General features: G+C 51.3%; 1 protein-coding gene across 3 annotated transcripts in view; it reads right to left on the reverse strand.

Moving 5' to 3' along the window:
• prkcha (protein kinase C, eta, a) overlaps positions 1–16,523 on the reverse strand; it is a 268,817-nt gene that overhangs the window by 177,831 nt on the left and 74,463 nt on the right. Inside the window, exon 1 of one of the 3 annotated variants that reach the window (XM_038775526.1) lies at positions 320–360. The exons of the other annotated variants lie outside the window; for them this stretch is intronic. Within the exon in view, the coding sequence (XP_038631454.1) occupies positions 320–337 (18 nt within the window). The 5' untranslated portion in view covers positions 338–360. Of the gene's footprint in view, positions 1–319; positions 361–16,523 lie in introns of those variants that run through there. 3 annotated transcript variants of the gene reach the window in all.

Raw genomic sequence — 16,523 nt, forward strand, 5'->3', positions numbered from 1 at the left:
GCTGAGGCCCCAGATTGCAACAGGGTCCTGTTCGATAGCATGGTCTTTCCTAGCGTTGCGAGGGTTGGGAAACACCCGGCTAAACGCGCTCGACACAGGACTCTGCAACTCGGTTCGATCACACTCAGAATTAATCACATGAGCAACAAAGTAACCACTTTACAGTTAACAGCTAAAACAGTTCTTCAATAAGCAGAACAACTTTAACTTACTCCCTACACCTGCAACTATATATATTCCAATTAAGCAAATCAATATAGTTCAAAGACCACATAAATAATTAACAATCTGGTTTACTTGCTTTACTCTATGCAAAGACCTTGGAGAAACCATTCATGAGCCAGCTGAAGACCTGTCTTGTCAGACTAAAATCCTATGGCAAACTGCAAACAAGCCTGGCTCCACGCCTTAATTATATCATAAGGTTTCTTGGGTCTCCTCCCACTAAGTTGTTCCAAGACTTGTTTATCCAGAACTAAGCACCAACCTTCATAAATTATCTACACAGCAGGGATTCTCCAAACTCAAAACGATGTTTAATTAGCCATCTACCTGTAAACAAGTCAATGGTTAACGTCAAAGATCATCTCACTTTTACGACCCTTTAATCACAGCTTTAGCAGACATATATAGTGCCTGTATGTATCTTAAACCAAGGTTTTTAATAACATTACTGCAACAAATAACAATCCTACATTCACCACAAAAGCAATGTGAAAGCATTTTGGAAGCAGCTTGGGCAAAAACCCTTTAAACCTTTTCACAGACACTCATCCCGACATGCCCCCATGGAGATGTTCCACGTCAAACAGTAATTTCAGCATTCCAACCCATTGGACATCAACACAGTTCACAATCATTTTTCCAACACAGTTGAAGGAGTAAATCTATTGCTAGCAATTTATTAGATTCTCTGAGACGTTGACAAAATAACTGTGTTATACATCTCTGGGTTTGGAGAATATCAGAGATGGAGGGAAGGTTCATTAATTATATTTGTAAACCTAACTATAAGAATTATACTTTTGTTTCAGGAAAACTTTAGTCTGGTTTGGATTATGATTTCCCCTTCATGGCTGTCTCTGGATTCAGCACTACATTTATTGAATTAGAATACAAATCTTGTTTTAACAGTATTGTGACATGCAAAGTGTAGCTGCGTTCTCCAGCGGTCGGGTCGTATATTGTTGAACCTACGTTTGAAGTAAGTAATGGCTCAATAATTGTCCTGATCACTGAAAGGTCAACTCTCAGAGGGCTAAACTGGGTAATCCCCCAAAGCATGTGTGGTGGGCGGGTTGGCGAGCTGCAAGAATGTTCTGCGGTTACCTCATACTCATTCAATGGATGGCAGCTGCACGCCAACTTTGCGCTGTCTGCTCAATTCAATGATTACTGCATAGAGCCAACTCAAAATGTGCTGTTCACCGGTTGCATGCATCAGCAGGGGGTTCAAAACTGCAACTTCATTGCACCAGTCAAAGCTAACCTGCACTATTAAAAATGAGGTGCATTGTGGCCGCAACCACAATAATATGACTGCAACAATATGTACTTCTGCAACAAAATGCCCCAGAGCCAACACGCGAGCATGGCATACAAGAGCAAAGCACTGTAGATGCTCAAATCGTGTAAGGGGGCGGCATGGCATCTTAGATTCAGAATACTTTGGGCAGAATTCTCTGCCTCGCGCCACTGGTAGTGGAGTTACCGAAGAGGTGGAGAATCTTGCATCATGAAGGAAAGCGGGATTGGCGACAGGTGGTGATACGTATCTGATGCTCCAGACACGCTGGTGGCAGGATCAAGGTTAACGCCCTGTGCCAGCGACAGGATGAAAATGGGTCATCTGGGGAGATTCCACCACATCTCGCAAAATACTTTGCAAACAGGACCCCAGGCAAGCTGGCAGATGGGTGTACATTTCGGAAGGTGCAAACATAATGCACGGAAAATCCAGTCCAGGTCTTTCTGACATGTGGAATTATCCTTGGATAGGTACTTGACCTGTTAACATGTTCTGCCAGTGCAGCTTTGTCAACAGGAATGTGCTTTTCCCAAGTGAGATAACTGATTTGGAACACAACAAGGAGTGATCACAAGCTTTCTGTCCTGTGCCAGCTCACATCACATGTTGAAATGGACATAAATCTCTTGGTTTCAACTAATGGGCAATTCGACTTATTTTCTTTTTACATGCAGTTTTAAGTTCGTCCCAAAATGTCTGTGTGGTGAATTCATACTGTATTGTAATTCACACTGTATTGCATTGCATTGTATTATGTCCTTGTGGGCTCTGTATGTGAGCCGTTGCGCGACTCTGCCCATAGGGGGAGATGAGAAGCTTGTACAGGACTCCACCTTGGCTCTGCCCATGGCTCCGCCCATGGCCCCTCCCACTACCGGAAGTATAAAGTGCTGCAGCCGTGAGCCTGCTCTCAGTTCCTCTGGTCGCAGGCAGGCTCAGTTGTAAAACTATTAAAACCACAGTTTACTTCCAATCGTGTCTCTAGTGAATTGATGGTCACATCAATTTAATAGTCTTAGAAACTTGAAGAAAACTACTATGGAATCAGCCCTCAAACCTGACCGACTAGAACTCAACCCGCAGGCTGCAAAGGCGAAGGAAATCTTCCTACACTGGCTTCAGTTTTTCAAGGCCTACCTGGCTGAATCAAGCACTTCCAAGACTACAGAGGAGCAGAAACTCAGCCTACTGCACGCACGGGTGAGCCATCGTATCTCTACGCAACTCAATTGTACCACCTCATATACTGAGGCCCTGGCTATGCTCGGCCGATTGTACGTGCGGCCGATTAACGAGGTCTACGCACGGCACATTTTCACGACCTGCCGCCAGCGCCCCGCAGAGTCGCTAGAGGACTTCCTGCGCGACTTAAAAGCTCTTGCTCGGGACTGCAATTTTCAGGCTGTAATGGCCTCCCAGCATATGGAACTCACTGTCCGTGATGTATACGTTGCAGGACTGAGGTCTAACTATGTGCGTCAGCGATTACTTGAGAAAGGGGCCCAGAACTTGGAGGACACGGTAGAGTTAGCTACGACTATGGAGGTCACGTTCCGCAGTCTGAACTCATTCCCCGCGGACCAAGCAACCCCATCGTGGGCCCCCGACCAGCGACTGCGCCGCCCGGCCACCCACCCACTATGGAGCACCAGCCTGCCATTTTTGTGGCCAGCCCCAACACCCACGGCAGCACTGCCCGGCCCGCAACGCGACCTGCAGCAGCTGCGGTCGCAAAGGACACTATGCCAAAGTATGCCTGGCGAAATCAAAACTTTATAACTCCCCCACAGTCCAGAGCACTCGCCTCCCAAACTCGCAGGCCCGCAGACCCCGTAATGCTGCAGCGTGTCTGCCGACTCATCCTCCACCCGACATGTGCGACTCATGGGGGCCGCCATCTTGGCAATCCTCCACGCAGCCGGCCACGTGTGAGTCATGGGGGCCGCCAACTTGGACACCATCTTCCTCGCCACCCGCCACGTGCGAGCCACAGGGCGGCCATCTTGGACGCCATCTTCTTCATCACCCGCCACGTGCGATCAACGGGGGCCACCATCTTGGCCATCAACCGAACTGAACCTCGATGACTACGACCTCAGCGGACAGTCATCACGGGGCCACTCCAGCACAGCTATTCGAGCCGCCGACTACCCGCAACTCAACGCAGTCACGTTGGATCAGACGCATCCGAAGCACGGACAGTCACCACGGGGCCATTCCAGCACAGCTGATCGAGCCGCCGACTACCCGCAACTCAACGCAGTCACGGTGGACCAGGCGCGTCTGAAGCACCTCCAGAGCTCGATGATGTCCGTTAAAATCAACGGGTACAGGACGCCATGCCTCTTCGACTCCGGGAGCACCGAGAGCTTCGTACATCCTGACCTAGTAAGACGCTGTTCGCTCCCTATCTTCCCTGCATGGCAAACTATCTCCCTCGCCTTGGGCTCGCACTCAGTCCACATACAAGAGCGCACCGTCGCGACCCTAACGATTCAGGGCGCCAGCTACTCTAATTTCCAGCTGTACGTACTCCCCGACCTCCACGCCCCACTCTTACTCGGGCTCGATTTCCAATGTAATCTCAAGAGCCTCACACTTAGCTTCGGCGGACCCCTACCTCCACTCACTATCTGCAGTCTAGCGACACTAAAAATTGACCCTCCTCCACTCTTCGCTAATCTCACTGCTAACTGCAAACCCGTAGCCACTCGCAGCAGGCGGTATAGCCTGCAGGACAGGGTATTTATTAGAGCCAAAGTCCAGCGGCTCCTACGTGAGGGAGTCATAGAGGCCAGTAACAGCCCCTGGAGAGCTCAGGTGGTGGTCGTCAAGACCGGGGAAAAGTTCCGGATGGTGGATGATTATAGGCAAACCATTAACCGGTTCAGGCACCTCGATGCGTACCCCCATCCCAGAATTGCAGACATGGTCAACCAGATCGTCCAGTACCACATATTCTCCACGGTGGATCTGAAGTCTGTATACCACCAGCTCCCAATCCGCCCGGAGGACCGCCACTACACGGCGTTCGAGGCAGATGGCCGCCTCTTCCATTTCCTCCGGATCCCCTTTGGCGTCTGGAATGGGGTCTCGGTGTTCCAACGAACAATGGACCGAATGGTGGACCAGTACGGGCTGCGGGCCACGTTTCCGTACTTGGATATCGTCACCATCTGCGGCCATGATCAGCAGGACCACGACGCCAACCTCCACCGATTTCTCCAAACTGCCCAGAAACTCAATCCCACCTACAATACGGAGAAATGCGTTTTCCGCACAACCAGGCTAGTCATCCTCGGCTATGTCGTGGAAAACGGAGTCCTGGGCCCCGACCCGGACCGTATGCGCCCCCTCTTACAACTCCCTCTTCCTCATTGTCCCAGGGCCCTCAAGAGGTGCCTGGGATTTTTCTCTTATTATGCCCAGTGGGTCCCCCAGTATGCGGACAAAGCCCGCCCACTATTTAAGACCACACTCTTCCCACTGTCAGCTGAGGTCCGCCAGGCCTTCAACTGCGTTAAGGAGGACATCGCCAAAGCCGCCATGCGAGCGGTGGATGAATCCGTCCCCTTTCAGGTAGAGAGCGATGCCTCAGAGGTAGCTCTCGCCGCCACTCTGAATCAGGCAGGGAGACCAGTCGCCTTTTTCTCCCGAGCCCTCTCCGCTTCGGAACTTCGACACTCCACGGTTGAAAAGGAAGCTCAAGCCATTGTGGAAGCCGTACGGCACTGGAGGAACTACCTCTCAGGTAGGAGGATTACCCTCATCACCGAACAAAGATTGGTTGCCTTCATGTTTGACAACTCGCAAAGGGGCAAAATTAAAAATGATAATATCTTGCGGTGGAGGATCGAACTCTCCACCTATAATTACGATATCATATATATTGACCGGGGAAGCTCAACGAGCCCCCAGATGCCCTGTCCCGCGGCACATGCATCAGAGTGCGAGGCGACCGCCTGAAGGCTATCCACGACAACCTCTGCCACCCGGGTGTCACCCGGCTCACCCACTACGTCAAAGCCCGAAATCTGCCTTTCTCCACCGAATAGGTAAAAGCCATCACCAGGGATTGCCCGATCTACGCGGAGTGCAAACCGCACTTCTATAGACCAGACAAGGCCCACCTGGTAAAGGCATTCCGGCCCTTTGAACGCCTGAGCATCGATTTCAATGGGCCGCTCCCCTCGACCAATCGAAATGTGTACTTTCGTAACGTCATCGATGAGTTCTCCCGCTTCCCGTTTGCCATCCCATGCCCCGATATGACCTCCCACACAGTCATCAGAGCCCTGCACAGTGTCTTCACCCTGTTCGGTTTCCCCAGCTACGTACACAGCAACAGGGGTTCGTCCTTCATGAGCGACGAGCTGCGTCAGTACCTGCTCGACAAGGGCATTGCCTCGAGCAGGACTACCAGCTACAACCCCAGGGGTAGCGGGCAGCTGGAGAGGGAGAACGCGACAGTCTGGAAGACCGTCCTACTGACCCTCCGGTCCAGGAATCTCCCGACCTCCCATTAGCAGGAGGTCCTCCCCGACGCGCTCCATGCAATTAGGTCCCTCCTATGCACCGCCACCAACCAGACCCCTGACGGATGACTATTTGTTTTCTCTAGGGGCACTACCACGGGGGCTTCGCTCCCATCCTGGTTGAGGACACCGGCCCGGTTCTCCTCCGGAAGCACGTCCGGACACACAAAACAGATCCGCTAGTAGAGAGTGCTACTACTTCATTCAAACCCCCAATACGCCTTTATTGAATACCCCGACAGCCGTCAGGACACTGTTTCCCTCCGTGACCTGGCGCCTGCAGGATCCACCACCACCACCACCACCGCCGAGGTACCCCTCACACTACACCCCACCCAACCCCCCCACAACCTGCGCCCCCGCGCCTATAGGTTCCCTGCCCATGCTCGGCGCCCCCGCGCCTATGGGTTTCCTGCGTAGCCCGTCGTACCGGTCAGGAATGAAGCTCGGACCGAAACATCCCCGGAGTCCACCCTCATACCCACATCGATCATCACCACCCAGCCACCCGAAGGGGCTGCAACCCCGGTGCTCCGCCGCTCCCAAAGGACGACTCGGCCACCGGACCGGCTCAACTTGTAGACCCGTCACCCCCGCCGAACTTGATTTTTTTTACAGGGGGTGAATGTGGTGAATTCACACTATATTGTAATTCACACTGTATTGCATTGCATTGTATTATGTCCTTGTGGGCTCTGTATGTGAGCCGTTGCGTGGCTCTGCCCATAGGGGGAGATGAGGAGCTTGTACAGGGCTCCATCTTTGGCTCCGCCCATGGCCCCTCCCACTACCAGAAGTATAAAGTGCTGCAGCTGTGAGCCTGCTCTCAGTTCCTCTGGTCGCAGGCAGGCTCAGTTGTTAGACTATTAAAACCACAGTTTACTTCCAATCGTGTCTCTAGTGAATTGATGGTCATATCAGTCTGAAACTGAGAATGACTTTCTCTGCGAAACGCAGTTAAAGCATGGGGGTCACCTTTGCACTGGAATGTTGAAAGTAACCTTTGATAAACTTCGGCAGAAGCAAAATACTGCAGTTGCTGGGAATCCCAGAGACATATTACTGGGCTAATCCGTAGCTTGCCTGCACACTGCTATTAAGCTCGGTAACTCATGCACAGAGGGGCTGCTGTCGACTGGATGTACCTAGAGATGACACCAGAAAGTAGAGTTTGAAGTAGGTGTCCAATTGTCGGTCTGCATCACCCCCACCCCCCAACTGCATTGCACGTGCTGCATTTCCCGTTCCTCTTCCGAAAGGAAGTTTTGGACTTCAGTGTCCAGGGATTTCTTCCTCACTGCCTTTCGTATTGTTCCTGTAAATATTGCTGAGCCACAGCAGATACTAAAAACCAGAACACAAGACTCCAGCACCAAGTGTAATCGAGGTCATGATAGGATAAAATTACATGTACTTTATTTCAGAAAAGTAAATAAATCATGCAATGATTTAATACGATTAATACAAATGTGTAGATCACATGCCTTAGATTCTCATTCAGAGTTCCAATGTGTTTTCATTGAAATCAGGGGTTCCCAACTAGGGGTCTGTGGCTGTTTAGTGATCCTGGGGAAGTGGCCCGTGGGGTGGGAGGAGGGGGATTAAATTCCACCCACTATCACTAAAATAAATTAAGTTCTGATGAGTACCCAAGCAATCATTTTCTTCCATTTTAAATGCTGCTCAATCTATTATCTATTTTAAACAAGCTGTGATAAACGTTATGGCTGGTAATGGTTGCAGATGAATGCTAATATGCTCATCCATTCCTCTGTCCACTATTTTAAACCAGGTAAAATAAATGGTATCATACTGCCCATCACAGGAAAGACATGAATTTGTCTGCTGTTAACTCCAAATATAACTTATGTCCTACAATTGCTTCAGGAGAATGTCTGTCAAAAAAGCTTTCTTTCCATGAAATAAAAGTTGCCATAGTTCCCAAGTACCATAGGCTGCTCTCCCCTTTTTTGTGGAGATGCCGGCGTTGGACTGGGGTGAGCACAGTAAGAAGTCTTACACCAGGTTAAAGTCCAACAGGTTTGTTTCAAACACGAGCTTTCGGAGCACTGCTCCTTCCTCAGGTGAATGAAGAGGAATGAAGAGGTATGAAGAGGATCCGACCCCAGGGGGGTTCCCCCACGGTGGCCTGGCCTGCGATCGGGGCCGACTGATCTGCGGGCGGTCTGGCTCCATGGGGGCCTGCTTTCCTCCGCGCCGGGCCCCTTTAGGGCTCCGCCATATTGCCCGGGGGCCGGCACGAAGAAGTGAACCCCTGCGCATGTGCAGAAATATGCCGGCTGTTCCACGCATGCGCGAGATCGCGTTGGCCATTCTGCGCATGCGCAAACTCGCGCCGGCCCTTCGGCGCTGGCTGAAGCTGCGGGAACCACTCCGGCGTCAACCTAGCCCTGAGAAAGGGGAGAATTCCTCACTTTCAGGGGCCGTTGACGGCGGAGTGGTTGGCGCCGGTTATCACGCCGGAATGGGGACATCGCCCCATTATTGCAGAATCCCGCCCATAAAATCTAAAATGCACTAAACATGATTTGGAGGAATGAGTAAGTTGTTCTGACGTGGTCCTAACTAACTGTCTCCATTCTGTGATTTGCGATTTCCATTTTGCCCTTATCATTATTTCCCCCTCACAAGTGCCCTCAGATGTTGCCTGCGGTGAAATTATTTTTAAATGGAAGTGCCCAATTCTTTTTTTTCCCAAATAAGGGGCATCTGGGCGGCATGGTAACACAGTGGTCAGCTTCACAGCGCCAGGGTTCCAGGTTCGATTCCCAGCTTGGGTCACTGTCTGTGCAGAGTCTGCACCTTCTCCCCGTATCAGCGTGGGTTTTCTCCGGGTGCTCCAGTTTCCTCCCACAGTCCAAAGGATGTGCTTGTTAGGTGAACTGGACATTCTCAATTCTCCCTCCGTGTACCCAAAAAGAGGCCGGAGTGTGGCGACAAGGGGATTGTCACAGTAACTTCATTGAAGCGTTAATATAAGCCTACTTGTGACATTAATAAAGATTATCATTATTTTAATGTGGCCAAACCACCTACCCTCCACATCTTTGGGTTGTGGGGGTGAGACCCATGCAGACATGGGGAGAATGTGCAAACTTCACACAATAATGACCCGGGGCCAGGATCGAACCCGGGTCCTCGGAGCCATGAGACAGCAGTGCAATTGAACAACAACCGGCATTTAAAGGATCTTTAAAACAGCAAAACGTGAAGCACTTGCACGGCAACGTTATCAGACCAAATCTGACACTGTACAACATAAGGAGATATTAGGGCAGGCGACCTTAAAAGCTGGATCAGAGGCAGGTTTTAAAGGAAGGCGAACGGAGTCCGTGGGTGGAGAGATTTAGCGAGGTAATTCCAGAGCTTTGGCCCTCAGCAGGTGACGGCATGGCGGGAAATGATGGAATGATTAAAAATCAGGGAGATGCCTGGTTGGAAGCTCATCTCGGAGTCAATCATGACACCAAGGTTGTGAAGAGTTTGATCCGATGTAGCCTGAACCAGTTGCCAGGCAGGAGGCTGGAGTCAGTGGTTAACGTTTGTGGCAGGGACTGATTTGTCACTGGAAGTCATGGCCGCCGGGGGAGATAAGGCGGCCCAGCCAAAGGTCAGTTGACTTTCAGCGGATTTGGACAATCCCTGTGAGAGGTCATGCCAGAAAATCCTGCCCCGTCTTTTGTTCTTTCCCTCCATTTTGCACTCAGGTTTTTTCCCCCTCTGGGTTCCAATGTCCAATGCCCTGCAAGGCAGACACACGACCTGCTCCCAGCAGGCCTCTTGAAGGCAAGCAGCAATGCGGATTATGACTTGTTCTCCAATTCTGCCTCAGTTTCTGGGAAAGCACTAACCAGAGACCATTCCTGGTTATACAGCTGAGACGGGGAACTCAAGTGGAATGGGAGGGGGTGGGGGCAGGAATGTGAGGGGAGGGAGAAGATATTGAGGGGGTATTGGAAACCACGCATTCAACTACTTGGCCCTGCTTGTTGCCAATCCAGACTTCTCGTGAACTATTAGCTGCGGCTCTGCTCACGTGACTCAGGAGACATTGGGCGGAATTTTCCCCAAAATGGCAACATGTCAGGTTCTGACTGAAAACTATTGTGTTCCTCCCCAGCCAGGTTTTCTCTCCAGATCTTCTGCCCTTTCTCAAAAAAAAGCAGAGGGGGGCGTGTTTTGGGAGCCCCGAGCTAAAAGTGAAGGCACCCCCCACAATCACCATCACTGGCATGTGGGCTTCAGTAACAACCAGCAACCTCCCCCCGCCCCTCCCAGGTCACAGCCCCCTTTCTCACAGCACATAATGGGGAACACCCCCCCCCCCCCCCCCCCGGTTACCTGGCCCTGCCCTCTTGGCTGTTAGCACAGCCAGCCATGTCCCTCATCAACCAAGAGTTATACTCACCTCCAACCCCCTGACGTGATCATCACGACTGGCTTCCATTTTTGGAAAACAGTTGTGAATTCCTGTTGGTGCGACATCACGCTGGCGGGGGAGGGGAAATCATGACTCCCCTCAAAGCAATGGCATTAAATGGAGCTTCACAGCGCCAGGGTCCCAGGTTCGATTCCCGGCTTGGGTCACTGTCTGTGCGGAATCCGCACGTTCTCCCCGTGTCTGTGTGGGTTTCCTCCCACAGTCCAAAGATGTGCAGGTCAGGTGGATTGGCCATGCTAAATTGCCCCTTAGTGTCCAAAAAGGTTAGGTGGGGTTACGGGATAGGGTGGAGCTGTGGTCTTAAATGGGATGCCCTTTCCAAGGGCCATTGCAGACTCGACGGGCTGAATGGCCTCCTTCTGCACTGTAAATTCTAGAAATTCTATTCTGTGAAATTCATTTGAATATGCTTAATCAGGTTCATGCCCTCACTGAGTTCCCGCAAGCCCAAATCCCCTTGGGTGGCCACTACGGGATTTGTGCCAGAGAACGGGCCCGAAAAATCGCAGCCATTGAGTTTGTGACTGCCGATGCCTGTGGTGTGCTCTTCAGCAATGGTCTGTGTTTTCCAGCCTGCTGAACTTCACTTTATTGTAAAACACACATCAGTTGTGCCATTTCCTGCCTGTATGTTTTGGTGCTTTTGTTGGTATTTTTAAAGTATTCAGAGATAATTATTTTGGATTTCCTTGAACACTGCGACGTATGTAAATTTTGCTCACAGGGGAATTATTCCGGGCAAGCGCAGTTCCTGACACACCTTGTGCTGTAAAGCCATGGTGGTCCAAAATAGGTGAAAATGCAATTGTTCCACCTGATGCAGTCTTTCTATTTGAAGCAATCCCCAACATGCCTGCAAGGTGAGACATGGCGTCATTGTGTGTGTCACGCTTGCTTCAAGTGGGAGTTGTTCTGAAGGAGTAAAGAAGCAATTTAACAGAGCAACGCCTTTGCCTGTCCAGTTCACACCCAGCTCCCTTGGCTAATTTATACTTCTCCTTCAAACACACAATGCTTGGTTTCAAAGCACTTCTTTGATCAGAATTACCCTTCTTATAAATGAATTTACACTGGCACTGGATGACAAAAGCACATTTTGTAAGAATGGTTTTAAATTTCCAATCCCTGAATATATTGCACATTTACCCGCCGTTACTAATGTAGGAACCTTGTTGCTAATGGTGAGGGAGTTTGCATCACGGTATGTTGTTTGGACTGAGTTCAATAGAATTCGCATTGTGGAATGTACTCGCAGCTTCTTATAGTGTTTGTGTTCCGGGAATGTGATTTAATATCTGAAGCCCTCCAGTCCCATTTTTCTACTCCTGCCATCCGTTAGCTGAAATTGATTGATCAGCTAGCCAATGGCCTGCAGATGCCTCCAATTCTCCTTTACAGTTTCCACCTGTGATGGTGCTTTCACGATCAGTCCATGACTAACAAACCACACGATACAATGCCAAAGCTAGAGCCAATGAGCAGACCACACCCAACACCTCCAGAGAGGGCAGACTCCGATCATTCCAACAACCAGAACTGAATAAAAACCAGTCTCAGAAATGACAAACCCAAACCTCTGATTACCATGTTGTCTGAAACATTTGCCTCCAACCATCCAGGAAACTGAAAGTCACACTTACCTTGGATTTCATGTTTGCCCAATTTAAGTTTTGTCATTTTGGCTAGTTTCCATATTTGAATTAAAGTATCCTGTCAGGATATTTAAAATGATTGCAAGAAACCACCCACATGGGCCCCCACATTCCTTGCTATTATATGAAAGTTCAGCTCTGATCTAGGGCTACCTCTGAATCTGTGCAAGAATCATTCATGACTCACGAGTCTAACAGCTTGAATCTGTAACATGAGAGTACAAGAGAGAGGGACAAGTCAGGAGCCTGATGGGATACTCTCCACTTCCCTGGATGAGTGAAGCGCTAGCAACACTCAAGAAGCTCGACGCCATCCAGGACAAGGCTTGATCAGCATCCCAATCACCCTATTCAACATTCACTCCCTCCACCACCAACATATCGGTGGCAGCAGTGTGTACCATCTTCAGGTTGCACTGCAGCAACGCACCAAGGCTCCTTCGACAGCACCTTCCAAACCTACAACCTCTACCACCTAGGGGGACAAGGGCAGCAGATGCATGGGAACATCACCACCTGCAAGTTCCCCTCCAAGCCATACACCAACCTGACTCACATAGAAATATTGACATAGAAAATAGGAGCAGGAGTTGGCCATTTGGCCCTTCAAGCCTGCTCCCTACTCAATATGATCATGGCTGACCCTCTAACTCAATGCCACACTCCCACTCTCTCCCCTTACCCATTGATGCCTTCAGAGTCTAGAAATCTATCTATTTCCTTCTTGAATATATTCAGTGACTTGGTCTCCATAGCATTCCGTGATAAAGAATTCCACAGGTTCACTACACTCTGAGTGAAGAGGCTTTTCCTCATCTCAGTCCTAAATGGCCAATCCCATATCCTCAGACCGTGACCACTTATTCTAGACCCAGAGGAATCAACAGACGCGATTTACCGGCCTTGTCACACCTGACGTGCTGGCGTGATGCGACCACTGAATCTTGCAAAAAGTCTCTCGCAATGCTCAAAATGTCTTGCGAGATTCATAGAACATAGAACAGTACAGCACAGAACGGGCCCTTCGGCCCTCAATGTTGTGCCGAGCATTGTCCGAAACCAAGATCAAGCTATCCCACTCCCTGTCATTCTGGTGTGCTCCATGTGCCTATCCAATAACCGCTTGAAAGTTCCTAAAGTGTCCGACTCCGCTATCACAGCAGGCAGCCCATTCCACACCCTAACCACTCTCTGAGTAAAGAACCTACCTCGGATATCCCTCCTATATCTCCCACCCTGAATCTTATAGTTATGCCCCCTTGTAACAGCTACATCCACCCGAGGAAATAGTCTCTGAACGTCCACTCTATCTGTCCCCCTCATCATCTTATAAACCTCTATTAAGTCGCCTCTCATCCTCCTCCACTCCAAAGAGAAAAGCCCTCCCATCCTCAACCTTTCCTCATAAGACCTATCCTGCAAACCAGGCAGCATCCTGGTAAATCTCCTTTGCACCCTTTCCAATGCTTCCACATCCTTCCTATAATGAGGTGACCAGAACTGCACACAATACTCCAAATGTGGTCTCACCAGGGTCATGCATAGTTGCAGCATAACCCCGCGGCTCTTAAACTCAAGCCCCCTGTTAATAAACGCTAACACACTATAAGCCTTCTTCACGGCTCTATCCACTTGAGTGGCAACCTTCAGAGATCTGTGGACATGAACCCCAAGATCTCTCTGTTCCTCCACATTCCTCAGAACTCTGCCATTGACCCTGTAATCCATATTCAAATTTTTTCTACCAAAATGAATCACCTCGCACTTATCAGGGTTAAACTCCATCTGCCATTTTTTGGCCCAGCTCTGCATCCTATCAATGTCTCTTTGCAGCCTATAACAGCCCTCCACCTCATCCACTATTCCACCAATCTTGGTGTCATCAGCAAATTTACTGACCCACCCTTCAGCCCCCTCCTCCAAGTCATTGATAAAAATCACAAACAGCAGAGGACCCAGCACTGATCAATTTGTCCACTGTCAGGAAACAAAGGTGGTTAAGTAATCTATGGTTGCGATTCTCCGGAAAGATTGCTAAGTGTTGTAGCGAGCAGAAATTGCCACCCGCTCCGCAGTGCTCAGCCCAGCGAAGCCGGGAACATATTGCAATGTTAATTGGTTCACTTAATGAGGACTCACGGGCTTCTCGCCGCAAATGCAGGCTCGCCAGCTGATTCGCCGGGACCGCGCTCGACAGCCCCCTGATAACAAGGTCGAGCAGCACTTGCTCAGCCAACCCCAGCCAGCTTGCAACAATGGCGCCGAGGATCCTGACCTGGTGAGGCTGCTAGAGACTGTGGAGGCCAGGAGGGATGTCCTGTTCCCCCGAGGGTCCAGGAGGGCAGCCAGTACTGCCCTGGATGAGGTGGCGGCAGCTGTCAGCTCGGGCAGTGTGACCAGTAGGACTGGCCTCCAGTGCAGGAAGAAGGTCAATGTCCTACACCGGGCAGCACGAGTAAGTAGACACCAACCCCCCTCCACCCTCCCGCAAAACCTCCCCCCCCCAACGAGAGCACCAGACCCCTCCCCCTTGAACTCCCCCAACCCTTCCTCCACTGCTTCTCCCCTTCAACTCCCAACCTCTCCTTCAAAACCCCCTCCCAGCACTGTGAACCACGCTAACAATGCCGTCCCTGTGTCTGCTTGGGAAAAACTCTCCCACAATTGCCAGGAGAGGTCCCAGACTAGTGGTGGTGTGTCAGACATCAAAATCCTCACCAGCTTCGAGGGGGCCCTGGAAGTGGCCGGTGTGGCTGAAGACAGGGCGGTCAGCCACACAGAGGCTGGCGGATGCTGCAGAGTCACCTTACTGACTGACCCATCCCTCCCACTGACCATCTGTTCATTCCCCCGCAGGTCCTTCAGCCGACGGCACTGGCCCATTCCGAACGACACCCTCTCCAGCCTCCCAGGAGACCACCACGGAGGAGATCTCCAAGGATTCCACCATAATAGTCGTGGCACAGCTGTCATCCCCACATCCCATCAACGCAGATACACACACCTCAGTGGGAAATGTTAGTGGATAGGCTTCTGGGGCACAATCTGCTGAGCATCACACAGCTGCTGATATACATCAGATGGAGGCAGGAACCCCCAGGTGAGGCAGCAGTCGGAGGTCTGCTGGATCCCAGGATCCAGCTGGGTCCCAGCCTGATGCTGAGCCTGTGGAAGAAGTCATCCCGGAGCTGATGGAGATGATAGAGAGCTGCCGGGCCACTCAGAGGGAGGTGTCAGTGGCACTCCAGCACATCCATAGTCGCTTGGAGGAGTCCCAGAGGCTCCAGGCGCTGGAGATACCGCCAGCAATGCGTGGCACCGGCCAACGCGGCTAGAGTGGCAACCGCAGGGGAAAGCCTGGTGCACAATGCCGGCACCATGAGTGAAGGGCTGGATTCTCCCAAAGTGAGACCGTGTCCCCACGACGGTGTAAAAACACGACGGTGTTTTACTCCAGAGATTCCTGGAAAAAGATCAGCTAATTTAATGCCCTGCAGGGGACTAGCAGGGACCCGGAGTAATTCTTGCAGCTTTAGCTGTGGATACGGGCCCCCGCACTTCCGGTTCGGAGTCCGCGCATGCGCACAGCGGCGGCCTCCAGCGGCCGAGCTGAGCTCAATGCGGACTCGGACTGCGGAGCCAGACACAAAACTAGAACCCCCCCCCCCCCCCCCCCCGATAGGCCGGGCGCCCAAGCATCTAACTGCATGGATCTTACCCCTGACTGTCTATAAGGCCCCCCCCCCCCTTCCCGGTGTCCGATCCCCTCGCCCCCCCCCCCCCACCCCCCCCCCCCCCCCCCCCCCCCCCCCCACCAGGGGGGCCGCTGACTGAGTCCGCAGCTGCCACCCCAGCATCCTGACCGGCAATAGATGGTTAGTTCCACGCCGTCGGGGACTAGGCCGGTTGGGAACGGGGGATCGCTAGGCTGGCCTCTGTCAATGGGCCCTCAGCCGCACGGCGAACTCAGCGATCACGCCCATTCCCGGGACCCAGAAAATCGCCAGACTGGTGCCGGGCCCGATTTCGGCATGAAAGTACTTTGAGCTCATATTATTCATGTGAACACTAGCCTTAGGTTCCTAGTACAACAGTCTCAACCATGATAAAAAAAACTTGAGCCAATCCCGTACTGCTCCAAAACCATAAACAGATACTTCCACTCAACCCCATCAAAGGCCTTTTCCGCATCCAGTACCACAATGACCTCCTGATTCCCCCCCCCACCAGACCCCCTCCCCCTCCATCAGTGCTGCACATTAGGAGACAACCGCCTCTCAAACCCTCTTTGATCCTCTCCAACAATGCCCAGGAGGCACTCCTGCAATCTGAGCGGCAGCACCTTT

The sequence above is a fragment of the Scyliorhinus canicula genome, chromosome 2 (assembly GCF_902713615.1).
Source record: "Scyliorhinus canicula chromosome 2, sScyCan1.1, whole genome shotgun sequence".
In the NCBI taxonomy this organism is placed as follows: domain Eukaryota; kingdom Metazoa; phylum Chordata; class Chondrichthyes; order Carcharhiniformes; family Scyliorhinidae; genus Scyliorhinus; species Scyliorhinus canicula.